Source organism: Sceloporus undulatus, chromosome 1 (assembly GCF_019175285.1).
Source record: "Sceloporus undulatus isolate JIND9_A2432 ecotype Alabama chromosome 1, SceUnd_v1.1, whole genome shotgun sequence".
NCBI classification, from domain to species: domain Eukaryota; kingdom Metazoa; phylum Chordata; class Lepidosauria; order Squamata; family Phrynosomatidae; genus Sceloporus; species Sceloporus undulatus.
Genome location: NC_056522.1, coordinates 309911103 through 309937364, shown reverse-complemented (window position 1 = coordinate 309937364; position 26262 = coordinate 309911103). Strand labels below are relative to the sequence as shown.

Here is a 26262-nt window from a genome sequence, read left to right as displayed (position 1 = left end):
GGTTGCCAGGATACCTACTGTAAGGTCTAAAGAAATTGTTGTTGTTGTTGTGTGTCTTTCATTTATAGCAACTCAGTACTAAAGTGATCTTTAAAATATTTCTTCAGAGGAGGTTTTTCATTCCATTGCCTTCTTCTAAGGATGAAAAAGTGTGGCTTGCCCAAAGTCAATCAGGACCCATTCACAGTACAGAATTGTAGTGCTCTTGTTCTATGTTAACTGCAGTGGTTCTGTCCTGTGGAATCCTGGGGTTTGTAGTTTGGTAAGGCACCAGAACTCTCTGGCTGAGAATTCTAAATGCCCCCCTCCAAATGCTAATGCCAGGGTTTCATTGTAGTTACAGTGGAATAACAGCACTATAACTCTGTAGCATGAATGGACCCCAATGGGTTTCCATGGCTAAGTAGGGATTCAGTCCCTAGTCTCTCAGTGTTTGCCCTAATCCAACACTCAAATCAGTACATGACACTGGTTCTTGCCAAGATGCTAATCTGTTCTTTACTTGATACTCTTATAGGCAGTCAAGAATACACTGTAATTATTCTAAGGAGAGTTTGTGCCACATTTGTCTCCAATGATATAATGACTGCAAGTCTGTGGTCTTCCAGACATTCTTGGGCTCCAGTTCCATCATCCCCAGCCGGCCTAACAAATGGTGAAGAATAATGAATTCTTCAGCATCTGGATTCATATATTTCTGTGCCTTATATTTTTGTTGTTATGTCCCTTCAAGTTGCTTGTGACTTATGGCAACCCAAAGGTCAACCTATCATAGGGTTTTCTTGGCAAATTTGTTCAGAGAAGATTTGCCTCTGCTTTCCTCTGAGGCCGAGAGAGTGTGATTTTTGCACATGGTCACTCAGTGGGTTTCCATGGCTAAGTGGGAATTTGAACCCTGGTCTCCACAGTCAATGCTCATACCACTGCACACACTGGTTTTCAGGCTTACAGTACTTGATGATTAACTGTATTGAGAAAACACATTTATCTGACAACTAGTGATTCCTCCTTCATAGCAATTTCTGTACACTGTTTGGACTGCCTCTGGTAGGACTATGCTTGCACAGATGGCTCTTAGAATAGGACCACATCCAATTTCTGTCCAATTGCCAGCATCTATCCTTCTCTAGAGCATTAGGAATTCAACTTCTCCAGACTTATATTTTAGTTCACATGGTTTGTGTGCTGAATCTGGAATTCTAAGACTAGAGGTTTTCACTAGGGCAAGAACAACAAGGCACAAAGGACAATTTTGACCCACAACACCCTCTCCCACTTTGAAATGTCCCTTAACATGCTGTCCAAGGTAAATAGTGGTTGATATATCCCGTGAAAAGGCAGAACCCTAGGTACTACTGATCCTTTACTGAAGAGAAATAACCCTGCAAGCCAATGAATAGCAGTTTGCTGAGTGAGAGAGAACATGTGTCTCTCACATTTCCAAACTCTGTGCTATTTGGCATAGTGTGTAGCAATAGTGCACTGACCCCTTAGGTACAACACAGACATGCGGACACCTCTTTTCACTTGGCCAAGAGAAAGCCCTGCAGAACCTGACAGAAATCTGGACAGAACCTCTTAACAAACAAGCTAACAATCTAACAGCTGTATGTTTTCTGTTGTTTTTACTTTTCTCTTTTGCCTTTTTATTTTTTTTTTAAATTGGACTGTTTAACTGTATTTTCACATATTTTTGTATGGTTTTATTTATGTCTTTGTATGATTTTTTTTATTTGTATATGTTGTAATTTTTGCAAGCCAGCTGGACACCCAATTTGAGTTTTAAAATAGGATATGACAACAACAAGAATAACAAGAACAACAACAATTTTGAATGCTAGAACCAAGGCTCAGTAAATAAACTTACCATCATTTCCCCTGCCCACAGAAACATGCAAAGTAGACACTCAAGCAGCATCTTAAATATTGAAGTGTCTAAAAGTATAACTTCTGTACATACTTAAAATGGTTCTTCATAGTCTTTCACATAGAAAACTGGAATTTTTAGTCTGTGACAAGTAAGGAGATTGTCACACACAGACGGGATAGGAACAAGATCACTCCTCTGTGCTTATCCCGTCATCAACCCATCTGTGACTGTGATAGTGCAAAAGGCTTTCAAATCATAGTGCTGATCCCGCCATTAACCCATCATTAAAGCAGCACTGCAATAACGCAAACTTCCATTAATGCAAAATGCCAGCCAGTGTCACTTTAATGACAGGTTAATGATGGGATCTGCATGACTTTGTCTGAAAGTCCTTCCCACGATTGTGCAGGAAGGACAAGACAGAAATGGGACAAGGATGGGATAACCCCCGTGTGATAATCTCCTAAGAGAAAATTCTCAGCACCTCACCAGGCTGCATCCTGCAGCTGAAATAGTGTAAAGGCATTGTATACTTCTAGCATAATCAAAGCCTACTCTTTGTAATTGTTCATAGATATTATGTAACAACAATCCCCAATATTCTCTATTTGATGATAATATTTGGACAGTTTCTAATGGAGGGTCTTCTAGATTCATTCTGATGCCTCTTCTTTCCAAGCTCTATGGGCAACTAACCTTCAGGCAACACACCACATTGGGAATGTAAATTACTTAGCCACTGAGTTTCTCCGTCTAATATCTATGAGAAAGAGAGAGAGAGTTTGATTTTCAGTTTTGTATCACCCATGCCCTGGTTGAATAAAACAACTAAGATGGAGCTCATGTTCTTGAGTGAGTCCCACAGAGGGATGTCAGATATGAGGCTTTGCAGCTCTTAACTGTTCCAGAGAGAAGTACATACTTCATGTCATGAAAAATTAGTAATTTTCTTTCAGTCTAGCATGTTGAGATACCTGCACTCTTTTGCTACTTTTTGTGATAGCTTGAGCTATGATGTTTGCTGTTGGTTTTGTAAGCAAGCACCTGCCCATGGCTGATCAGCCTGGCGACAGACTTCCTGTTAACCACGCCACAGTTCCTTGAAATGAGATTTATGCAAACTGGGCTGCTTTTCTGATGTCATACTGGGCTGCAACAGTTCAAGGACTATCTCCATTCTACAGATACTTGGCAAAATCAGGAACTTTAGATACATCTAAAGAAGGGGTTTACCTATAGAACTCTTGAGGGAAAGTATGAAAATTAATTAGGGCCTTTCTGGCCTGGAGTTAACCACTGCAAAGGGTCTTCCAGGAATCCCAGGATTTCTACTTTAATTTTAATTTTAATTTTCTTTGATGTCTTCTTTTAAAAAGCTGGATAATTGAAATTAGAACATTAGTGCACAAAGAAGTTGGCTGAATGTTGCAAGCTTGCAAAATGGAAGGATTTTCCCTCATTTCCCCTGTGAGTATGCAGAATTAATTTCTAATTTCTTTCTATGGCTTTTCCATCAGAATGCCAAGCGAAATATGAGTTATTGTTGAAGGATGTTGAATTCATTATATTCATAATGCTTGGAAGTTTCATGCTAGTACTTTATATATAGAATTAGTGATGCAATTTAATGAATAGGAAGTTAGCATTTCCTCTCTTTATCTCTACCTGCCTTTACTGATAAGTCATTATATTATGTTATGGGTATAATACGCTTGAAGACTTTTCTGTAAAAGTCTGGTGTTGTGGCTCCAAAGGTTGGTTTTATACAATTCTGTAATTATCTTTTAATCTACAGCCAAAGATAGGTTTATGTGTTTATAATATATGGCACTATGAGAAGCAGTGGGGAAAAAGTTGCATAGCCAAATGTAGAGAGTTGTATTCTGGATTCTTATGTCATTCTGGGCAGTGCATTCTGTTTACAGCATCTAGACATTTCAGAGAATTCCTGCTCATTCTCCATAATTTGTATTTGTTACATTAAACACAAGGAATATAGGTTCTGTTGGAACTCTCTCAGTTTTCTCAGTTCTTTTAAACAGAATGAAAAAAGAGATGAGATTTCCATGCCCTGGTTAAGATAAGACCATGACCATTGTCTGCTTGGTTTTTTGGTGTGTTTTTTCCAATATGTAAGCATTTATCCTACTTTATTATCTCTGCAGAGTTAGCCACACTTTCTGTTTCAAAGATATTGTATCCTTTCCCACAGAAAGTAGAGGACTCTCTTTCTTTCAATGTCCTTAAACAGAGATTGGATGGCCATCTCTCAAGAATACTTTAGTTGTCAATTCCTGGGGGTTGGAGTAGGTGACCCTTGTTGTCACTTCCAACTTTGTGATTCCATGATTTTATATTAAGACTAGGTATGCCCTAGAATTACTACCTATTTAAACGTATGTGGACAAGTTTAAAGAATGACTTCCACAAATGTCTGGCATTATTGGGAAAAAAAGTTAGGTAGGCATAAATCTCATTGTAATTTATATGATCCAAAACCTTAAGGTAGTTATGAAAAAATACATCCAGCTCAATACAATGTGAGCTGCAAACATATTACTGAAAATTATTTCACTGTAAATATATTAGAATTGTAGCCTTTCACAAATGTGTATTTTATTTGAAAGGCAAATAATTTCACATTGGTTTCTGAAGATTGCACCCATGCTAAATTGTAGAAATGTTTGAAAAACAAGATACCAGGAGTTGATGTTTTGTATGGTTTAATGTATCACTACGGATAGGATATATTTACAGAATATGTATAGAGGATTATGCACTATATTTTCAGTTTTTACTTTGGAATGTTAGCAATAAAATAATACATTATTTTAGGAAGCAGCTAAAAATGTACACAAAAAGCATTAACTAGCAATCATAATCTAAGCCCCATTGAATTAAGAGTGATTTACTTCAGAACTGGTTTGCACTTAAAATGACTTTGATCTGAACAGATGTTATTTAATGTGTGTGTGTGTGTGTGTGTGTGTGTGTGTGTGTGTGTGTGTGTGTGACTGAAATATCTGGTAGTATGGGGGTATTTCATAAATATTAGAAACCAAAAATTATGAAAATTCATGAATATTAGAAAACATTGTGCCCATGTAGAATATTTCATTTTGCTTTATTCTATTCTTTCTGAAGAGTATTTTTAGAAATAGCGTAAGCACTGAAATCCAATGTACACTGACTTGGGAGTATCTTCAGTTTTCACTGCCAATTCCCACCTTTCTCAGCCAAAAATAATTCAACTTTACTTTCAGCCCCTGTATCAAAATCTCTCTCTCTCTCTCTATCCCTTTTCTTTCTTTTTTGTTAAGGTCCTCAAATTGGATTGGCTTTGACTCATTTGGATTCCTACACATTTTAGCATGTATGCAAATTTTGTTAAATGTCAGTCACTCCTGAAACAATCCATTTTTCACTCTTAACTGTGTAAAATTGTGAATAGACATAGATATCAGTTACGAAAGTAGTTCCACTAGTGATGTGACATCATAGGGTTTTACCTGGCTACTTCAAGATTAAAAAGTTTATATTCTGGTGAGATCCCATTAGAACCTCAAATTTGTAACCCACAACTCCCTGAAGAAGTCTTTACATAAAAGACATGTAAGGTGCAAACTTACACCCTGGGGTGCGGGCTTGTGCCTGCCTTTTACTTCCCACCTAAAAAGCATCTTAAGGTAATATTTTGTCTAAAAAGCACCAGCCACAGCCATATAAATATGGTATATACACATTTGGCTACTCCAAACTGTAGTACACACACAAACCTTCTTTAGAAACATGCTCTTTCCACTGAAGTGTTACTAGGTTCCACTGAATTTCCTGGGGTTTACTTCTGAGTAAACATACATAGGCTTGCCAAGATGGGATTCATGTTTTGATAAAGCCATTTTCAACTGTTACTAACCATTAAGAATGTTTCTACAGTTTTATATTTTTATCATTTTGTTGTTTATTATTCTGTTTTATATTTTGGCGATGAAATTATTTGTTTAAGAAGTCCTGTATAAGCTAGATATTTCTTGAAATTTGTTCAGGAACTTGATGCTGAATATATGAAATAGATAAGCAATTCCCAAGTAATGCCATGTTAAACGCCAATTAGTGGAAAGGTGGAATATAACCTTAAAATGCTTCTCTCCATCCATGGGATTGCATGGGAAAGCGCAAATCTCCAAGATTCCTTCTGATTTTGCTGGAATTTGTTTTTGTTTATTTATTGTTTAGAAAATATTCTGCACTATATGTGAGGATCTTGGGGCAACCAAGCACAAATCAGTTTAGAACAGTTTAAAACAATAAGAATATTTTTAAAGATTAAAAACATATCAAACCATTCAACACTTAAAACAAGACAATTTAAACACTTCACACAAGACAGTTCAAAACAATTTAAAATAATATAATCATAAACACATTTGCAAATTGGATTAAATTAATTAGGCCCCAGTTGCTTTAGTAAAAACTATATGTTGACTAGGCACTGGAATGACAAGAACGTAATCATTCCACATATCTAGTTTGGGTATTGGTTAAGATTATGCTATTATAAAATGAGACAATAAAGAAAATTAGCTCTCTGTTTTGAGATGCTCTATGCATTTGATCATGCATCTGTACTGGTTCTATTGTAAAATCATCCTTTGCACTTTGCAGAATTATATAAATAACTAAGTTTTTAGAGTGAGAAAATTTATCCTGTGTTGTCTGGTCATCTGTATGGGCTAAATCATATTGTCATATTATCCATCTCATTTTCCATAATTCCACATCACTGAACATAACTGAGGATCACCTTACTCCCCATGTTCATCAAGAGATAACGTCAGCTATCAAATGTATAGTGTGGCTGTATGAAATAGATCTTATAGGCCCAAAACACACGGGCCAAAAGAAGCGGCTTCTAGCCACTTTGGGAATATGGTGTTTAGATGATGCTTGCCAACAACATGGCCTGAAGCTGCTTCACTGCTGCCAAAAGGAGTCTGTGGCTGCTGCAAAAAGGAGTGAATTTAAACCGACTCCTGGTGGCACAGCTTGAGGCTTGTGTCAGCGGCTTGCTTTGGCAGCCAGAGGCTGTTGTTTTTCCTGGTACTCAGATACTGAGATTGAATAACCTGACAAGCTTCATTGGCTGAATTTTGTTTTTATATTAGTGTTAAGGATACTATGACCCAGGTAATAAAAGGGTTAGCCATTCCAAGTGGAGGGAAACTCATCAAGTAATCTACTTGGTCATTGGATACACGCAATGCCAAGTGATTGTATGTGTCTGACGTTTGGCTTTTCTGCTGCAGTCACCCAAATGTCTTGTTATTTGCTGTTGTGTGCTTTCAAGTCATTTTCAACTATGACCCGAAGGCAAACCTATCATGGGACTTTCTTGGCAAGTTTCTTCAGAGGGGGCTTGGCCATGCCATCCTCTGAGGCTGAGAGAGTGTTATTTGCCCAAGGTCACCCAGTGGATTTACATGGCTGAGTGAGGATTCAAACCCTCGTCTCCAGAGTCATAGTCCAGTGCTGAAACCACCACACCATGCTGGCTCAATTGCTTGGGTCAACCCTTACTAGGGCAAGAAACAGTGTCTTGTTAATACAAGCTCTACATTATAAAACCAGTCTCCACTGAAACTCACTAGCCTTCTTCTCTTGTTTCTTTTCATTATTTAGTATTACAGAGCTTGAAAGTACACAAAGGGTCATCTAGTCCAATCCTCCTACTAACACACAAGTCCACAGCTAAACCATCCTTGATAGAAAGCTGTCCAACCTGTGTTTCAAATCCCCCAAGGAGGAGAGTCCATTGTTTCCCACAGTTCTTACATTAGGATATTCTTCATCATTTTTAGTCAGAACTCCTGGATTCTGGATGCAATGGCTTGAGTCCTGTCCTCTAGTCCAGAAGAAAACAAGCTTCCACCACCTTCCATACAACAGCCTTTCAGATATTTGAAGATGGTAATCATCTTACCTCTTAGTCATCTCCTCTTCACGATAAACATACCCACCTCACTCCCAGCTTTCACAAAGTTGGGATATAGTTGTTTGCAAAGACTATTCAAAATTAAATAGCTGATTTTCCCCCAGTCCACTACTGTTTCTATTACTAATATATTACTTCTACTTCATTAAAGTATTGATTTACTGGTATTATATTAAATGAAAATGTTAGTGAGTTGTTGGACATTGCCTTTGACAACCTCTTAGAAAGATGGTATATATTACATATAATGTATATAAAGTTTTTTTTTTAAATATATATTAATGGCTATGTGCTTCAGCTTGGAACAAGGATTCTGGGAATCTGTCCTGAACAAGTGTTTGAAAGTTCTTATGTGAGGAACCACATAGGACATAATATTTAATACTTTATTGGAAAGATACAGAATGAATGGTGGGAAGTATACTCACCATGACTAAAGAAATATCTTCACTGAGAGAAGATTGATAGGATCTGAGCAGGGGTACTTAACATGATCTTCCAACTCTTTCTAAAAACCATTCAGTTATTTTGTAATTCTTTCCAAGGAAATGAGGTTAGTGCTGTCCGTTAAACCAGCCTCAGCTGCACATCACGGGGAGTCATGCTGGGTATTTCTGAATCATCTGCAGAGAATATTTATATCATAATCAAAAATAACTAGCTCCAAATGTACCTTTATCAAGGGGTCTGAATTAACCCTATCATATGTTATAAAATCATATGTTATGGCTACTCCCATTCATTTTGCAATAACTTTGAAAAATATTCTGATTGTATCCTACAAGGTCTATTCAGCTGTTTCTCTTTCTAGTTTTCCTTTGTAATTTCCTTATTCAAGGACTGCAGCCTGTAAATCCCTTACTTTATGTCCAGGAAGGTTGAAATGTACTGAAATTAGCTGAAATATTTACGAATTCCCATCCTTTAGAAGAAGTATGAACAAAGGAGTCTGAGGCCATGGTGCACTACATATATCAATATAAGAGTTTTCGCTATTGCACATAGAAGATAAGGAATCATCTCAGTTTTGAGCCCAAAGAAACTGACTTTTGACAAGCAGATTTATTGTTTCCAACATCAACACTAACTGGCTACTAAAAAGATCTGAAAGACCTGTATCACCTTGCCCATCGCTTTGAAAATGCATGCCATTTTAATTTTTATTTAATTTTATTTATTTCCATCTTTTTGGATCCTATTACATTCTATTCCACTCCCACAATGATATAAATATGCCCTATACCTACCATATATACTCAACTATAAGTCGACCTCATGTATAAGTCGAGGGCAAGTTTTGGGGCCAAAATTATGGATTTTGACATGACCCATGAATAGGTTGAGTGTAAAATTTACAGGCTCCTTCAGTGTGTGTATGTGAGCAGTAAGAAGGAAGCAGCAATCAATACAAGGCTTCAGTGTGCTTCAGCCTTCACTTCTGAGATAGCGAAGTGTGAAGTGTGTGAGTGGGAGAGGGGCTGTTAAACAAACAGCAATCAATCAGTCACCAAAGACCCTATCTGTTTTGCCAAGGACAGAAAGAAATTGCATGGGAAAATCTGAAAGAGCTGCTATGTCATTACCATACTGATCCATAAATAAATCAACCTAGCATTTTGAGGTCAATTTTTGGGCATAAATGTTTAGACTTATAGATGAGTATATCTGGTAAGTATTTATTATCACTCTGTTCTGCATCCAAAAAAGTGGGTTTATATCCAAAAGTTTTTGCAAAAATAAAAGCCAGTAAGTCTTAAAGGAAAAACCCCCCCTCCCCCCCCCCCCCCCGCCTTCCTTCTTTCCCCATCTTTATATAATCAAAAATAACTATTTCTTCAGGTAGCAGAAATAGGATCCCCTGGGGAACAGAAGAACTATCATCAGGCATTTGTAATCCATAGTTAAGTGTATGAATTTACATGCAAGAGGATCATTCACAATATTGTTGTGTTCTAAATGGATCACATACCAGGTTGCTCAGGATTCCTTTTGCTTTGAATCCAGCACACCCAGCATGTTTGATATTCACATTCATTTCATAATACAAGCATTGCCAAAAGCTCAATAGGTCATTTCACATATTTTAGATGTTCATGCTATCAAGATGTCTCAAAACAAAACAGTTTTATGAACATGCAAGTTGGAAGATATAACTTTAAATCAGTTCACTCACTGTAATACTACTCATATGATTTATATTTCTGTCATTGTAGCCTACTTAATTTGGGCAAAACAAGCAGACCCTTCCAGGCTAGAATTGCAGAACAAAAGTATCTGGGGGAGAGTGTTAAAGCTGCTGGTTCAATAGTCTAAGTAAAAAAAAAGTTTATCCATCCATCCATCCATCTATCCATCTATCCATCTAAATTGGGAAATACCCTAAAATCACATAAATAATATAACAGATTTAGAAATGAAAATGTTATTACAATATGAGGCCTCCTGAGTGTATAGGTTGTATACCATGCACTTTCATAATGTGAATGACTGCTCAAATTGGGGAAAAAAGTGGAAGAAGAGATCATATAGCAAGTGGGAAGAGGAAATCTAAACCTTTATTCTCCAACTCTTCATTATACAAATCACTCAACTATAGCTGCCATTCCTATGTTCCTATGAGCAAAGAGCTCATCTACTAATGGTGAAGGTCTGGGCCTACATTTCAGTATGCTTCTCTTGTGTAATGCATACTTCATTTCACTTTCTTGAATTCACTAAAGACAAGCCTCCATAAGATACAGGAAATTTCAAACTTTCTCTCTCTCTCTCTCTCTCTCACACACACACACACACACACACTCTTCAGAACAGGCTTGACATAATACAATTTTGCTGAAAAAGTGGACTGCAGGTGGGTTTCAGAGGTACTGTTGTTGAGGATAGAATCATAGAATCATAGAATCATAGAGTTGGAAGAGACCACTAGGGCCATCCAGTCCAACCCCCTGCCATGCAGGAAATCCAAATCAAAGCATCCCCGACAGATGGCCATCCAGCCTCTGTTTAAAGACCTCCAAGGAAGGAGACTCTATCACCTTCCGAGGAAGTGCATTCCATTGTCGAACAGCCCTAACTGTCAGGAAGTTCCTCCTAATGTTCAGGTGGAATCTCTTTTCCTGTAGCTTGCATCCATTGTTCCGGGTCCTGTTCTCTGGAGCAGCAGAAAACAAGCTTGCTCCCTCTTCAATATGACATCCCTTCAAATATTTAAACAGGGCGATCATATCACCTCTTAACCTTCTTTTCTCCAGGCTAAACATCCCCAGCTCCCTAAGTCGTTCCTCATAGGGCATGGTTTCCAGACCCTTCACCATTTTTGTCACCCTCCTTTGGACACGCTCCAGTTTCTCAATGTCCTTTCTGAATTGTGGCGCCCAGAACTGGACACAATATTCTAGGTGGGGCCTGACCAGAGCAGAATACAGTGGCACTATTACTTCTCTTGATCTAGACACTATACTTCTATTGATGCAGCCTAAAACAGCATTGGCCTTTTTAGCTGCCGCATCACACTGTTCACTCATGTTCAACTTGTGGTCTACTTGGACTCCTAGATCCCTTTCACACGTAGTTTCATTCAGCCAGGTGTCACCCATCCTATATCTGTGCATTTTATTTTTCCGCCCTAAGTGCAATACCTTACATTTCTCCGTGTTGAATTTCATTTTGTTAGCTTTGGCCCAGCTTTCTAGTCTATTCAGGTCATTTTGAATCTTGATCCTGTCCTCTGGGGTATTAGCTATTCCCCCTAATTTGGTATCATCTGCAAATTTGATAAGTATGCTTCCAATTCTGTCATTCAGGTAATTGATAAAGATGTTGAATAGCACTGGGCCCAGGATGTGTAAACTCCTACTACTCCTGCCAAGATGCTGAAGTTGGAGTGCCACTAGCACTGCCTCTAATGTCCTAATGCTTTGCTTTTTATTTTTATTATGGATTGTCGAGGAGAAAAGAGACTTGCGTTTTCCACCCACATTTCTTGAAATAGTTCTAGCGTGAGAAGCCTCCATCTGGATGAAGCCATAATCCACAAAGACTGGCCACAACACCATAGAAAGGAAACAGCAGGCAACTTTCAAGATCCCTTTCTGACTTACATATCTTTAGGGGTTTTTTCTGTAGCAGGAGTTCTGTTCGGCTGCAGGACATTTCTTTTCTTTTCTAGGCAATAACAAACATGTTGAATGGAAAAATTTGGCAGGAGCTTGCAGGAGAAATGTCACTGTGAATTTCAAATTATTCATACTCTTTGACATGCACCATTCCTTCTTTTTAATTTTAGTAGTAGGTTGCATTCTGATACACAAAATATGAATGTGTTTACTCCCACACTGTTGCATCATGACAACTGAGGAATTCTTGGCCTCTCTTTTTAAACAAATAAATATCTGATTACAGTTGGCCCTTGGTATCTGCAGACTTGTCATCTGCAGATTCAAGCATCTGCAGACAGCAAGCTCATGTTGTCCCCAGTGACAGCATGTACACATGGCCATGCCACCATGGCCACACATGCATGTGATCACACTGTCATGCCCAGCCTGGAGGAGGCCTTGAAGGATTCAGAGGATGAGCCAGAGCCTCTGGGATCTGAACCTAAGCAATCAGGAGTCTGAGGCTGGCCCTAGCTCTGCTGGCAGCCAAGTCTGCCTGGGGCCGAGGCTGTGGACATAGAGGAGGATCAGGGGACTGTGCCTACTTTCAGGGAGTGTCAAGCCGAAAGGGAGGGCCTTCAAAGGTCAGAGAGGCTTTATCAGAAATGAGTTGGTAATCAGACACACCTGAATGCCTGCTGCCTGCCTATTTAGGCAGCTGGAGCATGTGTGTCTGGTTGCCAGTGATTATCCAACCTTCTTGGAGGAAAGACTCTGGCTCCTGTGGCTTTTTGGACCAAGCCCTTGCTTCTTAGACTGCTGGCCTATCTTGATTATCTGGAACCTTTGACTGTTTTATCAATCTGCTTATCTGATGCCTCAAATCTCAGAACGATTGACAACTCTTTTGGTAATCCTTCTTCTGATACTGCCTTTAAACTTAAAGACTGTGTTGTTTGCTAGCTGGGGGTTTGTTTGTTTGGGAACTAGGCTGGTCTTATCAACCATTTGGCTGCTTTCCCAGACACACACCACCATTAAGTTTCATTGTCTCCAATGGTAGCGAGGACATGTGCATGCATTGCCACAGGACAATGGGGGCTGTTCCTAATAGTGACATGGCTGTGTGCATGTGCTGCCATTGAGGACAATGTGAGCTTCAGCATCTGCAGATTTTGGTATCTTTGGGGGGACTCTGGAACAGATCCCCTGCGGATACCGAAGACCAACTGTATTTCCTGCGATATGAACAATCAAGTATTGCTTAGGAGATTGTTCTTTGTGCTCAGTCAATATATTACAGTAATTTACAAGGCCTATACTGAAAATGCTAAAGGTTTAAAGGAGCTGCTTCACTCTTTTCAGAATAATCTTGTTTATGTCAATCCATAATTTATCTAATGAAGAATCAAGGTCAAAGTACAGTCAACCCTCCATATCCATGGATTTTTTTATCCACAAATTCAAGCATCCACAGCTTGAAGATATTTTTAAAATACACAAATTCCAAAAAGCAAACCGTGACTTTGCCATTTTACTATGCCACTGTATTTAATGGAACTTGAGCATCCATGGATTTTGGCATCCACAGGGTGTGCTGGAACCAAAATCTATCTGATACCAAAGGCCCACTGTAATCCCACTGTTCCTTGAATGCAAGCCCAAAGACACATGTGAGCTACCAAGTCAGATCGAGCCATGTATTGTGTCTATCACGTATTGTGGTCTGGAGAGTCCTTAGCATTTTTGCAACTTTTGGCATGCCAGTCATATTGCACACAACAGATGTTTTACTGAGTGCCTAGTGAGCTGCAAAGCAAGATCTGTGGACAGTATTCTGTTTATGTGTAAATGCATCTAGCTGTATAATTCCTAACATTGCCCATCAAAAGCATTTCGAAGTTATCTTTTCCTGTGTTTCTGTGGTAAGAAAAAAGATGGAGATAGTTATGGGTAAATGTGGAAATATTGCAAATGGAAGATGAGTATGTCTAGACCCATTGTAAAATTCCAGGAGTAAGGAAATGAAATGCACGTCACCAATTTTTCAAACCTGTGTTTTGTGCCTTCCACTGAGATATGAAAGAACCACAGAGCCACGAATTTTCCATTCATTTTCCAAGTGATAGGCAATTGCTTTTCCATTAATGACAGGGATGCTTTGACCTGGAAGAATGTTGACAATGATCCTGTTTCATTTTAAGTACCTGAATAATTTAAAATTATTTATTTTATTAGTATGTCAAGGCTTTGACACAGTGGACAAATGAAAAATGCAACATCTGGATTGTGGGCAAGGTCCATGCCTATTTATTCCAAAATACACGGGATTTAATAGAATGAGTGCAGTTTTTTTCAAAGTGTAAGACATATCCAACACAGTATTAACATTCCAGGATATAGACTGAACACCTTTATAAGCTAAATAGTTTTTATCTCTTCAAATACAATCTTCATTGCTTTTCAGCTTGTGCTTTGCTGATAGCTTAAAGCACAAACCAGATCCAACAAGGTATTGTCTGTACACCATGTCACTAAACAGGCCACTGGAGAACTCAAATGTGGCAACTTCATAAATATCTCATTCAGAGCTTCCACCTAAACAGGGGGTTGGGGTTTGTTTTTTTTTCCTTTTAGGATCAAGCTTCTCAGTTGGACTGCTCATTATGTTGCTGTCTGCCATGATGACCAAGGAAATGACTTGCACCTCTCTATAGTGCAAATACAATAGAACTTTCACATTTGGGGAGTGGTTCAGGAACAGAGCATGCCTGGATTTCTTTTTAAAACACCAAGGAAACACACACTTTAGCTATATTATTATACATAAAGAAGTGAACATCATAGGTGAGAGACACAGGGGATCTTATCACACTGCTTAAATAACATGGTTTACTTTTTCCGAACTGCAGCTGGGTCTTATCGCAAGGATTTTGCTGCCAAAGCCACCAGGCAAGTCCAGCCCAGCTGCAGCCCAGGTCCAGGTGTGCTTCGGCAGCTTAAAAACATGGCCACCAAAGAGCACCAGGGACCGGGGCTGCAGTCGGGCTGGACTCGTCTGGCAGCTTCGGAAGGCAAAATCCTTGTGATAGGACCCAGCTGCCTCCTGAATTACACTTCAGTTCAGAAGAGGTAAACCACATTATTTAAGTGGTGCAATAATGTCCAGGCACTTGGAATTAAGTGTGAAGGAAGGTCAGAGGTGAGCAGTACCCTCTCTGCCTTGTATAGGATCAGCTTAGAAAATAAGCCATGCTCTTTCTTTAAAAATAGGAAAATAACTTGGCTTGTTTCTAATAGGTTGTCTTATTCTGCTTATTGAACTGCTGGCATGGCCAGTTTCTGGAAGAAGCAAAGAAGTCTCTGTTCAGTCCCTTCTCCAGTGGTTTGTTGCCAACACTATAAATGTAATTTTGTCAAAGAAAATGCAGAGAGCTCACAATCTGATAACTTCAGCTACTGCAGGACTTTAAATGGTTCAGCTAGACGAGTCACAGTACATCAGTTCTAAATTAGCCCCATTGGTTACCTCTTCACTTCCAAGCCCAGTTCAAGGTGGTAGTGCTTATCTTTAAAGGTCTGAATGGCTTAGGACGCAAGCATCTGAAGGAGTGGTTCTATGCCTTGTGATCTTCAGGGCAGTATCCTCTCCAAATACCACTGGTTAATTGTGTGATGGCAATTGACAGAGAGAGCATTCTCTGTTTTGGTCCCAGGCATCTTCAACATAAAAGCATACTATGTGCCAAAATATATAGTTTTCACAACCAGATGCAAACCTATTCATTTCTCTAGGCTTTTTAAACTGGCTTACAAAGCTGGATGGTACAGTTGTCCATTCTGTGCATTTTCTGACTGGTAATGCCATAGTTTTGTAGTAATTTTATTTGTTTTATTCTATTTATGATGCAACCTGATATCATAAAACAAAGTGTGATATAGTATTATTTTAAAGACACTTGGGCCAAGCAGGGGAATCTTGCGACCCTCAAACCATATGTGGCTTCACAGCCATTTTTCTGAGCATCTGGAGTCTCCCACCGTATAATTTTTTTAAAAGGAACTTTGGAGGCATGGGACAAAAAAGGTGCTTTAAAATCACCTCTGGTTTCCTATGCAGGTGTTTACTCTGGAGAGTCATGGGGACACTCCTGTAGTTTTCCTATCACTGACTGTGGACTTAGGTGACATCTTGAACCAAAACATAGCCACTGGTGCCACAGCATGAAGAACTGGTAGAGCCTGGTCACAGAGTGAACAATCCCTGTCCAACTGTAGGTTTTTTATTATAAGAGATTCTCCATCTACGCAGGCATCTAAATCAGCCCACAGAAAATGAAAAGAGATTTTGTTCAGAAGATGAATAAGCATGTTAAGAATGAACTGTGTACACAACTGAGCTGCAGTAATCAAACCCTGAGTATTCCAAGCTTGTTCACACTGAGCGGCTGAGAGCCTGTAGTTCTGTCAGAGATCACTGATATCTGTAAAGCCATATAGAGAGTACTATATAAACAGTAGAAAAGGCTATTCTGCCTGTAGCTGAATGTCTTCCACTATGGCTCTGTTGTGCAGACTTAACCAAAGTCACAAGATACCCAGCATGGAATTTATTTATTGCAAAATACCAGCCTTGGGCTTTATCACACAGGGGTTTTTGCAGCTCTGATCCGACGTGACTGAAGGTCCAACAATGCAAATTCATGAGATAACGTGATGTATTATCTCACGTGATTGCTTTCTATGGGGGGGTTGTTCCGTGGTGCTTCCGCAGTGAATCCAAAGTGACACCTCATTTTGGTGAATTTGGTAACAAGCGAATGCACAGAAGTTGCTTCTAATTTCATTGCAATTTCACTCGGAATTGGTCTGGTGTGGAATGCAACTTTGATTCCGTCCTGGTACATCCCCCCAAACCTCCAAGGTCCCACATTTCCCATGATGCTGCACTGCAGTTTTGCCCCATTTGCTTCCGGTGCTTGGAAGGGTACATTTAGATGTAGCTGACAGGGATGAAGGGAATGAAACAGGAGACTGGAGGGAGAGATGGCAGCAAAGGAGGGGGACACCGGAGGCTGGGGCGAGGCTCCAACTCCCAGAATTCCACAGCCTCGAGCCAAGGACCCCACAACAAACTCCAACTCCCATCATCATAATAATAATTTATTATTTTAAAATAATAATAATGGTATTAACAATTAATTTTTAAGATAATAATAATAATACATTATTAGTTTGCTGAGGCACCAGAGCTCTCTGACAGAGAAGGTTCAATGTTTCACAACACTACAGTTCCCAGAATTCCATAGCAGTGAGCCAGGACAGTTAAAGTGGAGTCAAACCGGATTATTTCCTAGTGCAGATGCAACCTCCTTCAGATCCAAAGGATTTACTTCCAAGTAGACCTGCAGCTTCTACACTGATTATTTTGCAGTGAAAGAAATTATTATTATTATTATTATTATTATTATTATTTTGCCAGTGACACATTCGGATGCAGAGGGCATATAGGGCTAGGTGACATTCCCTATTATTCACGTGAGGCTAGCATTCACATGAAAGTGGAAAGGGATGGAGGGAATGAAATAGAGGGTAGATTAAGATGTAGTTCACAGGGTTGGGGGAATGAAACAGGAACCTGGAGGGAGAGATGGGAGCAAAGGAGGGGGCCATTGGAGGCTGGGGGGAGAGATGACAGGAACAATTCATGTGAGGATTACATTCATGTGAAAGTGGAACTAGGAAGTGCCCCCCTTCTTCACCCCGGAAGCGTAAAAGGTCTTGATGCATTCAGACCCCCACTGAGCATGCGCAAGGGTGCCAGTTTGAATCGTTGAATCTGCATGGTATGTACTGGTGTGGTAATTCAAAGTGCTCTCACTCCTCTTTGACTCAGGAATCACCACAATTAAGTTCTTCACGTGTGATAGTTTACCACATGAATTGCCTTGGATTTGCAGTGACCCTGCTTCACCCTCGCTGCAGAAGTGCTTCGAATTGGGATTCATGTTTCATGTGTGATAAGGCTCCTTGTTGCATGTAGTGAGCACAAGGACACCAAATTTGACTAGTAAACTCATAGTCTTTTCAGTACCTTACATGTGTGGGCTTGTTTGTTTTTATAAATCGAATCCTTTGTGATCTCAGATTAGCAACAAATAGTGGTGACTACTTGCTTGCACCTGCATGCAGCATTTGTGTTCCTCTTTACATGCCCCACATTAAATAATTTGGAGGGGAGCACTGTAACAAAACATCAAAAATGTCTGGGTTTTTAAAAATGTTGCTGGGTGATTCCCCCCCAGGAACAGTTCAGTAAGACTACCTTGAAGGAGCCTTGTGTGCCATGGTTTAAGATAACCTATTGTGTGCATAAAGTGTTTCCATTCCTTTCACCACAGGCATGTGAGGAAGCTTATGATACAACTTCTTTTACACAGTTGGTCTCAAAGGTGCTACAAGATGCTTTTGCATACTGATACTCCAGATTAACATTACCTTGGGGTGAAACAGACCACCCCAACAGAGTGGCTTGCTGTCCCACTTTCAGTGCCAGATTGGGGCAGTGGCAACTGCATGCCGCAGGCCCTATCTGGTGTTTTTCCAGTCCCAAAAGAAGTGGCTCCATTTGGAGCCAGAAAAAGGGTGCCTTTGACACTGCAATGGCACTTTCGGGTGCTTTTTTTGGTGTGTGTCATCTGAACGTCATGCCAAGGGAGTGCTGTAATGTTGCTTGCCGTGTGGTCAGTCGGGCGGCATGATGGTAGCTTGGGTGTAGAGTTAGGGCATGTGTCATGTGTCCACCACACCCCCACTCCACCCCAACGCTGACCTTTTTGGCCAGTCTCTTTAGCCCTGATGTCTCTAAATTCATTCTGAAGATATTGCCTGCTGCTTGTATATAGTTCCCATGTGATGTTTCTCAATATTGGAAGACAAATGGGGCTGCCTAAATATAAGTAGTATTTTTGGCAAACTTAAATATTTTGAATGGAGAACTTGGTAGAAAAAGAGAGATGTGAAAACAAGGGAAAAGGGAAAAATCAGAGAAGAAAATCTTCCTGCCAACCACCATTTTTTAAATGTGTGGGGGTGCTACTTCCTTGGTTCCCCTCTCCATTAGCTTTCTATAAGAAAAAGAAGGTTTGGAGAAAACCCAAACCAATCCCATAAGTATCTATGCAGAGTGATGTCCAGGGTTTGTAAATTTTGCTGTCAGCTGAGTGATGGCATTGAAAATGAAGTGGCATGAGAGAACTAGTCTCTCTGAATTCTGAACAGAGAGAACTAGTCTCTCTGAATTACAGTATCTTGGAGATGGGCATTAAAATTTGGAGATGTGTGCTATGAGGTTACAGTTCAAGACCTATTTTTAGTCCCGGACAGTTAGTCCTATTACTTCAACTGGGTATACCCTAGGTGGGACTAAAAAAAAAAGATTTCGGCCTACCATTTCCTACATTATCCAGAGAGATTTCATCTTCTAGAACTTCTAAAACAGCACTACTCAATGGTCATCCCTAGAAGAGTGAGTCCTGAGCCACTGACTGACAGTCCCTGAGGTGTTGCCATTCAACAAGAGAATAGTACACAGATTAAGATGTAAATCACTTCCTCTCAACTAACAGTATATATACCCCACTGTCTTCCATGCCAGCATTCTCTAAAGATGCCAGCTGCAGCTGCTGGCGAAACATCAGGAATAAACTGTTCTAGAACATGGCCTCATAGCCCAAAAAATCCACAAAAACACTATGGATGCTGGCTGTTAAAGTCTTTGACTTCACAGTCCCTAAAAAGTTTTCAGGAAAGAAAAAAAACACAATTGTAGCCAATGGGTACAACTATGTTGCTGGCCCCTGATAACAACACTTCAACAGTTAGCATGTTTTGGGCAACTGACATAGTCTCAGCTGGGGAAACACAAACGTATTATCACCAAACTACAACCAATTCTGGAGAATAACCCTTTCATAGAATCATAGAGTTGGAAGAGACCACAAGGGCCATCCAGTCCACTCTGGCAGGCAGGCCTTTATTGGCTTATAGGCAGCCTCCAAATCTTAAACAGATATTTACCACAAGAGACACATAATCTGGATGGTAATACAGGGGCAGGACACTTCCACAAACCCAGATGCCAACTCTGTTCCCACATCTACTCTGGGTTCAATATTACAGGGGCAAATAACATCACTCACAACATCAGAGGTACATTTACAAGTTCTTTCTCCAAAGTGAGTGATATATGCCATCCCATGTCAGCAATGCCCATCTACACTCTACATTGGACAAACAAGACAGTCTCTATGCAAGGGGATAAATGACACAAATCTGACATTAAATTCCAACCCATTAACAGAGGTATGGACAAAGACAATAGCTTCATGACATACAAAATATATCAATGGAAGAGTCCTCCCTACTGTAAGAAAAGGAATATTCTCACCCAAGGAACTGACTTTTGGTAAGCAAATTTATTGCTTTCACACATCAGCACTGACTACTGTAAAGATCTCGATACCCATCCCTTTGAAAATTTAGTGCAAGAGTCATTATCTGCATCCTTCTATTGCATCCCATTCCCACAACTGTGTATATAAGCTTTTTATCTAAGCATTTATTATCTGTAAGGGTCCAAAGAAGTGGAATTATATTCACAAAAGCACATGCAAAAATAAAAACAAAGTCATTTTAAAGGTGCTGCCACCTTTCTTTTTTATCCCCCCCCACCTTTCTCTTTTTATGCTACAAGAGACTAATGCAGCTACTTCTTTGAAAATTGTTCAACACTAGGAGCCACTGCTGAACAGGCCCTCTCCTATTTCTGCCGAGGACATTTCTTAGGCTGCATCTGCACTGCACTAGTTTGACACCACTTTAACTGCCATGGTAGTAACTGAGCTGAAGCCTCCCCACTTTCACAGGAAAAGAAACTGATCTGGAGACAATTGAGGGGCTATTAAAGATCAATTACAGAGTGAATATTCCTCAGCATCAAGGCCATCTTCTTACTGATGTATTATCCCTCAGTCATTTATGAATGGACAAATACTTCTACAATAGCATTAGTGGAAAGGAACTTGTAGAAGTGCATTTGGGATTCTGTGGTGTGTGAGTGTGGGTTTTAAACAGAAACAAGAGTATTGCTGAGTTGACTATGTAGTAGAGCATGACAATGGAAAATAATGTATGCTATATTTGTGAAAATAAAATACATAGCATGCTTTATCTAGGTAGTAATATCAGATTATATACCGTGACATGTAAAATGCTACAGAAGCTTCTGGGCCAAATTTGGAAATTCTGAGAGGCAATCTGTTAAGAAGCTGTTTTGAAAACTTTTTAACAGACTTCTCTACTGACTGAAATATATGCCTTCATGGTTTACTGTATATCTAAAACATTTTGGCATTCTGTTGTTAACTGCCCTCAAGATGGCCGTGACTAATGACAACCTGTGGATGAAACATCTCCAAGCTTCACTGTCTTCCACTGCTCTGTTTAGGTCTTGCAGGTTCAGGCTTGTGACCATCCTGATTGAGTCTATCCATACCTGTGGTATTCCTCTCTTTCTACCTTCTACCTTTCCTAGCATTATTGCGTTTTCTAGTGAGTCATGTCTTCTCGTGATGTGGCCAAAGTACGACACTCTCAATTCAGTCATCCTAGCTTCCAGGGAGAGTTCTGGCTTGATCTGTTCTAGGATCCATTTGTTTGTCTTTTTGGCCATCCACAGTATCCTCAGCCCTCTTCTCCAGCACCACATCTCAAATAAGTTGATTTTCTTTCTCTTGGCTTTCTTCACTGTCCAACCCTTATATCCATTCATGAGGAAAGCAGTGGCTTGGACAGTCTAACTTTAGTGTTTAGTTGTGCTGTTTGCTTGATGGAATGTAATATGTTGACTTGAGTGCTCACACTTTCCTTTTTTTCTTTTCTCTCTGCAGCCCTCTGAAGAGCTGATATCCTATGACTCAGACCTCTACAGACAGTCCCATGACAGTTACCAATATCTCAACAGTGATGCAGATAGTCACGGTGGTAAGTGAACTGGAAAGCATCTGGAGAAGAAGAGATGATGTATCTTTATCACTTAACAAAATTTTCAAAATTAGTACTTTATGATATAATGCTTTCCAGAAGCAGTTAGTTAATTCAGGAGTGCTTCATAACTAAGCTGGGAAAGAAAAGATAATTAGTCATTGCACCAGTACAGGTTTTTACTCTGAATCTTCACAGGAGCATTTACTTTCCCCAAACAAACGTCTGAAATCATCCTGATATACTTGACTGGAATGATACAGATGCCCCACTATGACACACATTCTTTCCACTGTGGCTAAAATGACTGTATTAGGATATCACCCAACTGTACTGATTTGGTGAGGACAGTTGTAGTTAATCTTCTTCCACACCACTTTTCAGCTACTTTTTAAAATGCCAAAAATTCTTCATAGCAAATTGCTATGAAGAATTTTTGATGGTGTTAGATTTCATGTAGTTGGAATTCATGAGAAATGTCTCAGGATGGTGGCTGACTCACATCAAATATTTTGCATGCATAAAGGTAAAGGTAGTCCCTGGACATGAATGTCTAGTCGTAACTGACTGCAGTGGAAAGAGGACAGAGAACTGGGACATTTTAAAAGTGGGGTCAATGTGAGCCCATTCCCTTTTTGTTCTAGAAGTGGCTGTCTGATGTTTCCAAACCCTTTCTCTCATGTGAGCAATCTCCAGTATGAGGGGGATTTTTCTGCCTGTTGCATCAGAAATCCCACATGAGATGGGATGGGAAATTTAAACAGCAGCACTATGAATCCTAGTGTCTGCTTACTAGTAAGTGGGGTTTGGGGAGTTCTGGGCAGAATGTACTATGTAGCATTGTAGTTAGGGTAGTATGTAGTATGTAATAGTCATGCATTATTCTGCCAGTGATCTATTAATGAGACATTGTTCTACATGTATATGTATGTGTATGTGCAGCAGCTAGCCATTCTGCTAAAGGTGAAGAGAGACCAGTGGCTAAAGAAACAAACAAAGGCATTCTTGTACAAGGCATTGAAAATAGGAAAGCCCTCTAAAATTGCTAAGCTCAGACAGAAGTAAACTAGCTTCATTTCGTGTAGAAATGAGATAAAGGAGCCAAGAGAGAAGAGGTGGAAAGATCTCTGAAAGTATCAATTTACATTTCTGAGAGGTTAGGATGGGTGGCCAAAATATAAGGAGATTTGGGTTACTTTCCTCAGAATGAGGAAGCCTGCAGGCTCACCATTCCAAATAATGAGAAAAGCCTATGAATTTATATCACGATTCTAACCCTGCTCTCAGGGTCCAAGTCTGGATAGGTTACATTGGCCAAGATGTTGTTGTCTTGTGTTAAGTATGGAGGTGTAGAATGTGGCAGGGGCAGAGGAGGAAGTATGGTGGCAGAAGTAAAGAGGTTGTTGATGGGGCAGCACCACAAACTATCCCTGTCATCATGACTTGGGAATGAGCAGAATGATCATCATGCTCCTGCACCACATTTAAAAACTGCTTTATGCTGTCCTGAAAGGTTGTGATATTGACATAAGATACCAACAGGATTCTGGCCATAGATGCTGGCAGGGGCAGAAGATGTACCTCCACCTTCCTTTTTCATGGAATTGTGATTGCATGGCTCCAAAAGGGGCCATATCAGTGCCAAAATATTTGCCTTTGTACTCAGAAGTGGCATTGCCACTTCCTTTATCTGAAATTTAGCTTACATCACCTCTTATTCCAAGTACTGACCATGGCTGACCCTGTTGAGCTTCCAAGATCAGATGGGATCTGGTGTCTTTAGGGTATTTACTACTTCACCTATATTTAAGCCACAACAATGTATTTGGAAACATCATTGCACACATTCCTAAAGTATTTAGATACTCGATTATGTAATATAGCAACAATGACAACAGTGATGAAGCCTAAAATGGAAAGAAAATGCCCTAATAAAAGAGAAGTGGATAAAGGGGCTTTACATCATGAGCTATTTTCTAAGAAATAACATCCATATTTGCCACACACAAAAAGTACTGTCTGGACTAACCAGTTCTCTGTGGAATGTCACCCTGAACTGTTCTGGATGCAGGAGTTTCCAGACATGTTTGTTTGCTTTCTTGATTTTTAAGATTTCTATACTGTTTCAGTGAAGCTTCTAGACAGTTTATCAAACATGGAGTTCCCCTGCTGAGCACAGCTTCCTAGTTTGCTCCCATTTCATATTGCTGGACCAGAGTGTATGAAATGCTTTGATTATATATTTTAAATGGAGAACCAAGGCCCTGAGCTGGACTTTTGTATAACTGTTTTCATGCTGTGGTGAAGGCAGAAGAATTAGATGTCTTCTGAGAGCATTTTGCACCCATATGTTTACTTGGTGTTTTAGGGTGGGTTTTTTCTACATCTTCTCTTCTTATTTGTTTTATCATCTAGCCTCTCCTATGCACCTAGATCTTTTCATGAATGCCAACATTATTATTTTTATTTTTAAAATTATTAATTATTAATTAATATTTTTAATAATGTTAATTTTAAAAGAACATGTAAAATTGCACAGGAGTCAACCATCAATCACATACAGTTGGCCCTCTGTATCCAAGAATTTTAATCCATGGATTTAACCATCCACAAATTGAAAATATTTATAATTATGCATAAATTCCAAAAGCAAATCTTGGTTTTGCCATATTACATAAGGGACAATATTTGACAATTTCATGGGACTTGAGCATCCATGGATTTTGATATCCACAGGGGGGTCAAGGAACCAAACTCCAGTGGAAATCCCACTGTACATCCTTCTTGCATTCACAATTCTCTTTCTCAAACACTGACTTCCAACCTAATAGGTCTTGGTGATTTAATTATGCAGTTGTACTGTTCCTTGTCATATACTTAACTTTGATTATATCAACAATTTTTGAAAAGTTTATATATCTACAATGTACAATGTACAGATTAATGTCCTTTGCATCTTTAATCTGTAAAACCAGTAGTAGCAAGCTCTCTCGACATGTCACTGATAGCTCATAATATGTTCTCAGTCATTCATAAATCTGTCTAAACTTTTTCCTTTCAGAAGACAAGTTAATTTGTCCATTTTGGCCATAGTAGTCTCATTGTCCAATTCTGCACTGTAGGTACTGTATTATTCATCCAAGTTTGGGCATCTATGATCCTGGCTGTCACTGTCATGTAGAATATAATTCTTGCTTTGTTACTGTTATTTTCATCCTCTCTTAACCCTAACAGATACACTTCATGTTTCATTTGGACTGTTGATATTAAAATTTTCTCAGTCATTTGGTGGACAAAGTACAATAATGTTTCACTTTTACAAATGTCCACCAATACGTTTCCTATTTCTTTCCCACATTTCCAACATTTATTCTCTATTTTTCTATACATTTTAGATAATTTATTCTGGTGATGCCATCTAATTTACCTGGTGATACCATCTAAAATGCATTTTGTGAAGATTTTCTCATTTATTTTGACAGGAGGTGTATTTCATAGTTTTTCCCCCATATGTTTCTCCATTTATCCAATTCAATGGTGTGGCCTGTGTTCTGGGTCCATTTTATCATGGAGACTTTCAGTATTTGTTCCTCTGTTTCCCATTGTAAAAGTATCGCATATATTTTGGGGAATAACTTTTGTTTCTCTGTAATGCCTACTCTTTCCAACTCAGTCATTTTTCCTTCTATACTATTTAAGTTTATTTCAATCTTAGTTTTACTTTTTCAGTTTTCTGTATAACAGCCAATGACATTTAATTCCCTCTTCACTCAATTCTTCTTTTATTTTAATTTTATAAGGTTTTCCTTAGAAAATGATCATGTCAACATGGGTCATCCAATTATCATCCATAATATCTCCTTTCTTGTAAAATGCTTTAGCCAACATTAAATTTTCACAAAAGAAGGGGGGATTAAAATTATAGTTGGTTTACTAGTCACACAGAAACTGAAAGCTTACACAGACGATTGGTGATTATCACATTTTTGTACCAAATTCTTTTATAAAAACCCTTTCTTTCTTTCTTTCTTTCTTTCTTTCCTTCCTTCCTTCCTTCCTCTTTTCTTTTCTTTGAAGTGTGATGAAACTGAAATAAAAATATTAGAAACATAAATGATTGTGATGCCTGCCTGGCTAATATCTAATACTTAAAAGCAGAAGCCTTCTAATATAAGGATGTTTTTTCTATAGTAAATTGTGTAGTACAGTGCTTCTCAATTTATTTCTGTCATGCCCCCCCTAGGAAGAAGTAAAACATT

The 26262-nt window shown here is 39.2% G+C and overlaps 1 protein-coding gene across 4 annotated transcripts in view; it reads left to right on the top strand.

Moving 5' to 3' along the window:
• Nucleotides 1-3028: 3028 nt before the first annotated feature.
• SPI1 (Spi-1 proto-oncogene) overlaps nucleotides 3029-26262 on the top strand; it is a 43225-nt gene continuing 19991 nt past the window's right edge. For all 4 annotated transcript variants that reach the window (XM_042454899.1, XM_042454726.1, XM_042454815.1 and 1 more), the window contains exons 1-2: nucleotides 3029-3337; nucleotides 21910-22003. In XM_042454899.1, coding sequence (XP_042310833.1) covers nucleotides 3293-3337; nucleotides 21910-22003 — 139 coding nt within the window. In that variant the 5' untranslated portion in view covers nucleotides 3029-3292. The remainder of the gene's footprint in view (nucleotides 3338-21909; nucleotides 22004-26262) is intronic.